This window comes from Limulus polyphemus, unplaced genomic scaffold, assembly GCF_000517525.1.
Source record: "Limulus polyphemus unplaced genomic scaffold, Limulus_polyphemus-2.1.2 Scaffold2090, whole genome shotgun sequence".
In the NCBI taxonomy this organism is placed as follows: domain Eukaryota; kingdom Metazoa; phylum Arthropoda; class Merostomata; order Xiphosura; family Limulidae; genus Limulus; species Limulus polyphemus.
In genome coordinates this window covers 40670-51358 of record NW_013667700.1, presented here as the reverse complement: position 1 = coordinate 51358, position 10689 = coordinate 40670, and the positions used below count along the sequence as shown (strand labels likewise).

Sequence of the window (10689 nt, the reverse complement as noted above, 5' to 3'; positions counted from 1 at the left end):
ATGAAGATATAATTATTGATGTCTATATAACGTGAAGATATAATTATTGATGTCTATATAACGTGAAGATATAATTATTGATGTCTATATAATATGAAGATATAATTATTGATGTCTATATAATGTGAAGATATAATTATTGATGTCTATATAATGTGAAGATATAATTATTGATGTATATATAATATGAAGATATAATTATTGATGTCTATATAATATGAAGATATAATTATTGATGTCTATATAATGTGAAGATATATATACCTGTTGTTGTTTTTATGAGATCACGTGTAACTACTAACGTTCTTATTGGTGAAATATTGTTTTTTTTCAGTTTGCCAGATCAATATTTGTCAGAATGGAATCTGCCATGTTATCAACGATGATCCGGGATGTGAGTGTCACGCCGGCTACTATGGAGACACTTGCGATCAATTTGATCCCTGTTCTGCAAGTCCGTGCGAAAATTTAGGGACGTGTCACCACATTGGCCATAATCAATACTCTTGCGAATGTCCTCCTGGTTTCTCGGACCAGAACTGTACTCGTTTCAATCCCTGTGCCATCCATCCGTCACCATGTGTGAACGGAGGAACCTGTAATAGTAGTGCTAGCCATTCGTACCATTGCAGCTGTCCACCTGGATATATCGGTCAGACCTGTCAGACATTCGACCCTTGCTTTTCTCACCCTTGTCTGAACGGAGGTGCTTGCACGAATACATCCGCCCAGTTCTCTTGTGAATGTGAACCAGGATACGAAGGTAAGCCCACCTTTCTCGTTCTTATTTTATTCTTTGGAACACACTAAGGTTCCTGCGATCAATTTATAGTTCCTACTGGGGATTTCTTTCGGGCGTTTTTAACTTCTTGGCAGTTCCCTCCGAGACCCGACTGATATGTGCGAATTAAAGAACGTTCTTCTTTCAAATGTCATTTGAAACTTGGGGATAAATGGAGCATTCGGTTCTCTAAATCTTTTCTATCATTAATCGCATTTCCAACAGGAATTATAGCAACTTTTGTATGTATTTTCTACAGAAGGAACTGTAAAAAACTCATGTAAGCCAAATCTGTTTGACGAAGAATGCTTGAGAATCATCTTTTTATGCTACCAAAAATAAAATTTTAGCGTTCGTCATAAGTCACTTATTGAACAATAGATATACACCCGTTTCAAAGTATCATGTACATTTCAAAAATCTCCGTTTATCAAAAACACTTTTGAACTAGGTACATTTTGACTTAATATTATAAGCAATCATATAAGGTAGATATGCTATTCAAGATATATTCATATACAAAACTAACTATTTGGAAATTATCTAGTAGGAGTTAAGACTTACGTGACGTTACGATAATAAGATAAACTAAATATATTCAGTAAAATTATTCTTAACACTAGATTGTTTTACAAGTTATGTACTGAACGCTTACGTGGTATAGTTACTACTTCCAAATGATAATGTTGAATTAAACTCCAAGCAGAGGGGATTAAACTGTAAGAAATGTTGGTGAAATGGTGTAAGTTAATAGGATAAATGTTGAGGGTCACAAACATATAATACTGCAGGAGATACGTACAGTATTCTGCAGTACAATTCCCACATTAAATCATAGACCCCCTCAAATCGTGATCAGATTTTATTGTAGAGTATGGATTGTCCTTAATCACTCCAAGGAAGAAAGAAGTTACATAAAAGCTATAACTCAAATGGTGATTATTACCATTAATTTTGAAAGATTGTGCCACTGTTATATCCTCTTCTAAGATTTGTATTTATCTTTGCTGTCAGGATCATTATGTGAAATAGAGGTAAACGAGTGCGACTCTAGTCCTTGCCTGAATGGCGGCCATTGTATTGACGATTTGAACTCGTTTAGATGCAACTGCTCAGTCGGTTACAGTGGCAAGAGATGTGAACTACCAGGTATGCTGATTTTAGCCTTTCCAGAGTAACTAGCCTACATAGGGTAATAAACAGTTTTAAATATCCATACGGCAACGTTATAAACAAGCATGCATTAATATTTCAATAATTTGACAGGATAAATTATGTGATACTTTAAATATGGCAACAAATTACATAAGTTAATAAATTAAATACTAGCATATATTTAAACAAATTTTATGAACTACTGAATATCATATATCTTAGAAAAATGTGCAAAGTAATACGTATCGTGTATATTTTTATGAACTAGTAGTTATCACACTTTGAACTAATATGGGAACAATAAGTTTTGTGCACTGTGTGATATACTAACTATCAATAATTTACTTTTTCCAGCTAAATGCCCTAACAAACTTCAAATGACTAAAGAGGGAGTGTTCCACTGGAATGCCACTAGCCACGGACAAAAAATAGACAAGCCTTGTCCTTATGGATCTATCTATTCTAGCAGAAAAGGTTTTGCCAGGAAGCGTTGCAAACTCCTGAGTAACGGAAACGTTGCTTGGGGCAACACTGTCATCAGAAATTGTAGGGAAGAGGTAAGGAGAACATGAACACTTCAGTTTCATAGACTATAGAATGAGTAGAGTGATGAGTGTCAGAAGTTAAGGAATAAATAAGGAGCGTTAACTGTCAAAAGGCGTAAAGCAGAGGCTGGAAGTGTGTATCGAAGAATTAAATAAAAGTACATAAAACTAACAATAAAAAACTCTAGAAATGGGTAGAAAGGTAGAGTTGTGGAGTGTCAAAAGCTAATCAGAAACAAATAAAAAGGTAAAGAATGGTAAATTTCACGTTCTGTTGGAAAGATAAGTAATGTAGTGTCAAAACATTACAAAAACGATGAGTGTAGCAACTGTCAAGAAAAGAGAGGTACAGGATGTAGAGTCTTTAAAGTGTTATAAACTATAGTGAAAAGGTGGGGGTGTTGAGTGTAAGAAACTATAGAGAAAAAGTGGGGAGTGTTGAGTGTAAGAAACTATAGAGAAAATGAGGGGAGTGTTGAGTATAGGAAACTATTAAGGAAAGGTGGTTAGTGTAAGAAACTATAGAGGAAAAGTGGGGAGTGTTGAGTATAGGAAATTGTAAAGGAAAGCTGTTTAGTGTAAGAAACTATAGAGGAAAAGTGGGGAGTGTTGAGTGTAAGAAACTATAGAGAAAAGGGGTAGAATATTGAGTGTAAGAAACTATAGGGGAAATGAGGGGAGTGTTTATTGTAAGAAACTATAAAGAAAATGGGGGGAGTGTTGAGTATAGGAAACTGTAAAGGAAAGCTGTTTAGTGTAAGAAACTATAGAGGAAAAGTGGGGAGTGTTGAGTGTAAGAAACTATAGAGAAAAGGTGGGGAGTGTTGAGTGTAGATAACTATAGAGGAAAGGTAGTGATTATAAGAAACTATAGAGAAAAGGTGTGTAATGTTGAGTGCAAGAAACTATAGAGAAAAGGTGGGGAGTGTTGAGTATAGAAAACTATAAAGGAAAGGTGGTGAGTGTAAGAAACTATAGAGAAAAGGTGGGGAATGTTGATTGTAGGAAACTACAGAGAAAAGGTGGGGAGTCTTGAATGTAAGAAACTGTATAGGAAAGACAGGGAGTGTTGAATGTAAGAAACTATAGAAAAAAGGTGGGAAATGTTAAGTGTAAAAAACTATAAATGAAAGACAAGTAATGTTGAGAGTAAGAAACTTGGGTAAATATATTGAGAGTGTGAAGCGTTGGAAACTATAGAATAGTCGTTTTCATATTTTAGGGATTCCGAGCAGCAGAACAGTTGACTGATGAGTTAGAATCTTGGACACAAGAACCCAACAACTTGAGCACTGAAATTCTTCAAGAAGCAACAAGACAAATTAAGGATGTTGTAGCATATGCTGTCTATGACCAGAAAGTATGTTCCTTACAATCATGTATTATTTTATTAACAACAAATGTAGACTTGAAGTAGTAGCTGATATGTTCCTTACCATCATGTATTAAACAACAAATGTAGACTTGAAGTAGTAGCTGACATTTTATCGAATATCGTTGTGACATATACCATTATTGAAAGATCATTCACTTATGGTGGGGTCTAGACGGGTTGCTGAAAACAAACCCGACGACGCGTTTTGCTAAATCCAGAGCTCATCAAGCTGACTGACACACAAAAAGATCAATAATGATCGGAACACTATTTATACAAGCTCTTTGCTATAACAAAAAACTGTTATTGTGTGTACATGTTTTTTGCAAGCTGACGAAGCACGATTATAATTAATCATACTTGTCATAAGACATTAGTGTTAAGTCTATTTTTTTAACTGTATTCTTTATTTTTAGGGATTTTAAAGAATTACAAGAGTGTACAATAGTATTTCAACCACTCTATGTTCGCCATATCCATTGCCAACGATGCTTTTCGCCCAATCCAGAGCTCATCAGAATGTGGCGAACTTAGAGTGGTTGAAATCCTGTTATACACTCTTCTAATTCTTGAAAATCCCTAAGGGATTAGACATGAATAATGCAATGTTAAAACATATATTAGATTTAAAACGAATGTCTTTTGGTAAGTATAATTAATATCGATCTTTCATGTTCGTTTTAACTTTTTAATACTTTATTTTAAAACTTATAATTTCTTGTTTTCAGGTTTTTATCGCTCTTCCGATCAAAAATAGCTCTCAATGGATACAATTATTCCAGTGTTAAAAGGTTGGGCGAGTCCCCATTGTTGACATGCCCGGAATGTGAATCCGAAAGTTTAGGGTTTGTGTTACATTACCATAAAAACACACTCCGCATTTTGGAGTAGTGGGTGCGTTATACGAGTGATAATCAGCTCCAATTATACCAATGGAATATCCCAAGAGTTGGCGATTGGTGCTGCTGACTAGCTGCCTTCTTTCTAGTCTATCAATTCGGATATGTATAGCTTTACGTGAAAGTTTTAAAACAAAGAAACCATTGATAAAATATCTAAATGTTGAACATTATATAACCAACCAGGGTTTATTTTATTCTCTTGTAAAATATCGTGTGTGTGATATTTTCACGCTTAAAAATGGTATTATAAAAAATTAAGGTACTATATCCATGACTATTTCGTACTGTATTGAAACTGTTATTAACCTTACATTACATGACAACATTCAGCTCGTTGCGTAGGTAATATTCTTATTGAAATTCAAACCTGAAATGTGTAAGTAACCAATTCCACGTTTCCATTTGCAGAAATGAAATATCACCTCAGTTGTTGTTTTTTTTTTATCGAGAATTGAGGTAGAATTTCCCTCCAGGTCTGAGAATTACTACTTGAAACTACTTGTTGTTGTTTTTTTATTATCTTGTTCTATGAACCTTTACAACATAATCTTTTCACTATCCACACTATATATGATATAATATCTGTAAACGTCCTTTATCAAAAACCAAAAAATAAGAATTTCCCCTTTTAAAAATACCGTAATTTTTTTAAAGTCATGGAAATTTGATGCATTCGTTCGAAAGGGTATTCGTATTTTCAAATGAATCAATGTTTTTTTATGGGGTTTTGAGTTGCATTGTGTCGTTTACTTTTTTTTCTTTCTGTAGTTTGATTTTTGTTTCTCCATAAAAAGATTGCAAAACTTTTATTTCTACTTTAGGAAAGTATATTCTTTGATCTGAAAATAGTTGTTTAGTTCTCAGACCTTCTGACACCTACTTTGGCGCCATCTTTCAGTTGTACATTGTACTAAATATCTCAATATAAAACTTGAATTTAACGTAATATATGCTTAATGTTTGACACGAAAAGGGTTTGGTCATAACACATTGATAAAGTTTAAACTGCGGGTGGCTGCTTGCAGAGCATTTATCAATAAAGAGTATAAGAGATTTAATACCAATAATGTATGCGATTGGATTAGTATACAATATAACACTAGACTTAAATCCTGCATCAGTTTATTTGCTTGTTTGTTTATTTTAGAGCAAAGCCTCATGAGGCTACCTGATGTGTCAACTGCAGGTAATGGAACCCCGTATTTTATCGTCGTAAGTCCGTAAACTTACCTCTGTCTCACCAGGGGCCTCCTGCATCAGAATCTATAACAATGTCACGTTAGCCGTAATGCATGGTTAACAATACTGTAGCAGTCTTACATTAATTGTTTAATCATCAGGTAATGGAACCCCGTATTTTATCGCCGTAAGTCCGTAAACTTACCGCTGTCTCACCAGGGCCTCCTGCATCAGAATCTATAACAATGTCACGTTAGCCGTAATGCATGGTTAACAATACTGTAGCAGTCTTACATTAATTGTTTAATCAGTAGGTACTTCAACATCAATCTTGTATTAGACATATGGACCGTAGGCAACGTGACACTGGTCTTAGTAACATAGTATAAAATGTGACAACAGTTCTAGGATAGCACGTAATGTGACAACAGTTCTAGGATAGCACGTAAAGTGACAACTGTCATAGATAACATGTAATGTGACAACAATTCTAGGATAATACGTAAAGTGACAACAGGCCTAGAATAGCACGTAATGCGACAAACAGTCCTAGGATAGCACGTAATGTGACAACAGTCCTAGAATAGCACGTAAAGTGACAACTGTCATAGGATAGCACGTAATGTGACAACTGTCCTAGGATGGTATGTAATGTGACAACTGTCCTAGGATGGTATGTAATGTGACAACAGTCCTAGAATAGCACGTAAAGTGACAACAGTCCTAGAATAGCACGTAATGTGACAACAGTCCTAGAATAGCATGTAAAGTGGCAACTGTCCTAGGATGGTATGTAATGTGACAACAGTCCTAGGATAGCACGTAATATGACAACAGTCCTAGAATAGCATGTAAAGTGACAACTGTCCTAGGATGGTATGTAATGTGACAACAGTCCTAGGATAGCACGTAAAGTGACAACTGTCCTAGGATGGTATGTAATGTGACAACAGTCTTGGGATAGCACGTAAACTGATAACTGTCGTAGATAATATGTAATGTTGATTCCTCGTCAAGGAGATTGGTAAGCTATATACATCCGTCAGACTTTTGTAATATGACAATTTCGAATAGAAAACAACATGGCATCGATAGGACGTCAGAATTTGGAGAGTACTTAATAATTACTGGTTTATCCAACTCGGTATTAGCATCAGTGATCAATATATGTGACGCTGAATACAACTTTCTTACAAGGAGTCGGTCAAAGTTAAGCCTAGTGTGTAGCCGCCCCATTATTACTTGAGTTTTATTGTTAAAGTTGAATATAGTAGCGTCATATGAAACACTTTCAGTATACAGTTCTATAATACTCGTAGGTTCATATCAAACACTCATATTAATAAGTAGTTTTATCAGGGAGCGCGGGATTTGTAAGGATTAGTCCGGTTAAAGATGGCGGTCTGTACATTTTATGTACTCTAGGACATCGAAAAAACCCCAGCCAAAGGGACAGCAGAAAGTCCTTCACTAATCAAGTACAAAACTGCCTCTAAAGTTCGGCTAATCTTCCTTGACGTCTAGAAAACAGGAAACAAAAACATCAATATTATTCATCTTCTTTCTTCCTTTCCGTCAGCTGTAATTCATAAACCGCTGTGTGCCTACTTCCAGCCTTCACACCAAAATACTTCATTATACACAGTGTGCTTACTTCCAGCCTTCACACCAAAACACTTCCCTACCCACAGTGTGACTACTTCCAGCCTTCACAACAAAACACTTCACTATACACAGTGTCACTACTTCCAGCCTTCACAACAAAACACTTCACTATACACAGTGTGCCTGCTTCCAATCTTCACATCAAAACATGTCACTGTTCCCTAGGATGTGCCTTTCAGATCTAGAGCAGCAAGTGATTCACGATAGGTTAGTTAGACCCAGATATGTATGCAATGATACAGATTGTTTAATATTGCCCAATACGCCTATCAATCAATAGATGGCTGCTAACCCAAACAAACTGCAGAAACTAGTAACAATTTTTTTCTTCTAAAATTGTTGGGATCTAGGGATGTAAAAACTTGTAAGCACTTTGGATGGGATGCATTACCCATTCCTGCATTCCACCAATCACAGGGTGAATGCATATATAGTGAAGGTGGTGGAATGCAGGAATATGTAATGCATCCTATCCCAAATGCTCTCTCGTTTCTCAAGTTTTTACATCCCTACATCCTAACGCTTGTAGTATACATAGAATCATATCAAATACCAAAGAAGTAGGAAATTTTATAATTTTGATAGATTATCATCAAACATCCAGGCAGAATGGTAGTATTCGGATTCATATAAAGCATCCAGGCAAAATGGTAATATTGAGATTCATATCAAGCATTCAAACAGAATGATAACGTTCATAGATTCATATCAAACATTCAAACAGAATGGTAATGTTCATAGATTCATATCAAACATTCAAACAGAATGGTAATGTTCATAGATTCATATCAAACATTCAAACAGAATGGTAACGTTCATAGGTTCATATCAAACATCCAAACAGAATGGTAATGTTCATAGGTTCATATCAAACATTCAAACAGAATGGTAACGTTCATAGGTTCATATCAAACATTCAAACAGAATGGTAACGTTCATAGATTCATATCAAACATTCAAACAGAATGGTAACGTTCATAGATTCATATCAAACATCCAAACAGAATGGTAACGTTCATAGATTCATATCAAACATCCAAACAGAATGGTAACGTTCATAGATTCATATCAAACATCCTGGCAGTATGAAGTTTTCTACTTAGAGTCTCTTAACAAACACTCAGGTCATAGACCATTCTAAATTAGAGCGAGTTTCTAATAACCATCTTATAGACTTCAGCGCTCATTGTTCGTCAACTTACTTAGTTGCTGATATGCTTATTATGTGTTTCATATTTAGTTTATGAAATATTTATTTTGTTTTCCAGATCGCCCAGAGTATGTTGGGCGTGATAAGCAACATGCTTGCAGTAAACGAAAGTGTTTTAGAAGAAGGGGACACAAACGGGACAACTTCTACAGAGTAAGTTTTTCCGAGTTAAAGTTTCTGTACATCACTTAATTCTCACAACTTCTTCGTTTGAAAGAAATTAGAAAAAAATCAGTAATTGTGTGCTATTGTTCCTATGATTGTGTCATTCGTTATACTTATCTGTCCAGAGATAGATCAAATACGACATATCTATAAACTTGTATATTTGGTATAAATGTGTTGCTTTTACTACTCTAATGCCCCATCGTGTTTTGCAACATACTTTAGGCATTATCTTGAACACATTCACATCGTCATTCTGATGACTGTCTTTAATAAATTATTTCATTAAAAACATTAGTGCCTATTAATTAGGCTTGCATCACTTAGAATCAATGGATAACTATTAGCTTATCAAGAAGTCAGTTGCACCTTCGAATGACTTAGTACAACCTGATATCGAAGATTTGACTTCTGTCAGAAAATAGGTAAAGCTTGTGAATGAACCAAAGTAACTGCAACGAGATCAGTAAGTTTTGTTACACAAACAGAAGGGAACGCTCAGTAGCCGCAGCTGCAATTAGATCTCAAATCGGTCAAGAGATGGAGCTATGAGCAAAACTTCTGTACTTGGAAAAAAAACTCAGATCCATTCTATGAGCCGCTATGTCGCGGATAAATATCATTACTGTTTGTATCTTTAGTAGTTATGAATAAGTCAGTAGCCTGGTAATGAGTGATTGTAGTTTGTAACTGATTGTTCAATCATTTGAAAACATGAACAGAATATTTTAACAGTTTAATGTACACTTCTGGCTTTTGTCAGATTAGTTTGCTAAATTTAAATATTTTATAAGTTAATCCGTTATGTTAGGTTTATTTACGTTTATATCATCCTTCGGCAGGTATTTAAGAAGTTATTTTTTTTCTCTAATTTTGAATGGATACTAAAGGTCGTTTTTTAAATGTTTGAGTTTAGTTAAATTAAAGACGAAAGAGATCCGTATTATCAAGTTAATCCACTGTTACTAAAGTCAAGATATCCCAATCGATAGTCTATGCTACTGTTCTTGAGGCTAGTGTTAAAATGCATGGCCAGGTGGTTCGACTCGCAATCTGCGGGTTCGAAACCCCATCACACCAAACATGCTCGCCCTTTCAGCCGTGGGGGCGTTATAAAGTGACGGTCAATCCCACTATTCGTTAGTAAAAGAGTTGGCGGTGGGTGGTGATGAATAGCTGCTTACACTGCTAAATTAGGGATGGCAAGCACAGATAGCCCTCGAGTAGCTTTGCTCGAAATTCATAACAAATCAAACTAATTGTTTCAACAACACATTTGCATCCCATTTTTGTTTTGTAGTTTAAGTTTCCTGTGTTATGGATCAAGAAAAAACAAGCAACATGATGTCTTTTTCGAAAGCATGCCTATCAAGATCCTCATACATAATCTTCCTACAGATTTTCAACTACTAGATGAAAACAGAATTAACCTTGATTAAATAACAGATGAAAACAGAATTAACCTTGATCAAATACCAGATTAAAGCGGAATTAACCTTGATCAAATACCAGATGAAAACAAAATTAACCTTGATCAAATACCAGATGAAAACAGAATTAACCTTGATCAAATACCAGATGAAAACAGAATTAACCTTGATCAAATACCAGATGAAAACAGAATTAACCTTGATCAAATACCAGATGAAAACAAAATTAACCTTGATCAAATACCAGATGAAAACGGAATTAACCTTGATCAAATACCAGAT

General features: G+C 35.1%; 1 protein-coding gene across 1 annotated transcript in view; it reads left to right on the top strand.

Moving 5' to 3' along the window:
- LOC106465905 (adhesion G protein-coupled receptor E1-like) overlaps window positions 1-10689 on the top strand; it is a 50350-nt gene that overhangs the window by 16079 nt on the left and 23582 nt on the right. Inside the window, exons 4-8 of the mRNA XM_022393848.1 lie at window positions 335-763; window positions 1796-1930; window positions 2291-2493; window positions 3704-3841; window positions 8871-8965. Coding sequence (XP_022249556.1) covers window positions 335-763; window positions 1796-1930; window positions 2291-2493; window positions 3704-3841; window positions 8871-8965 — 1000 coding nt within the window. The remainder of the gene's footprint in view (window positions 1-334; window positions 764-1795; window positions 1931-2290; window positions 2494-3703; window positions 3842-8870; window positions 8966-10689) is intronic.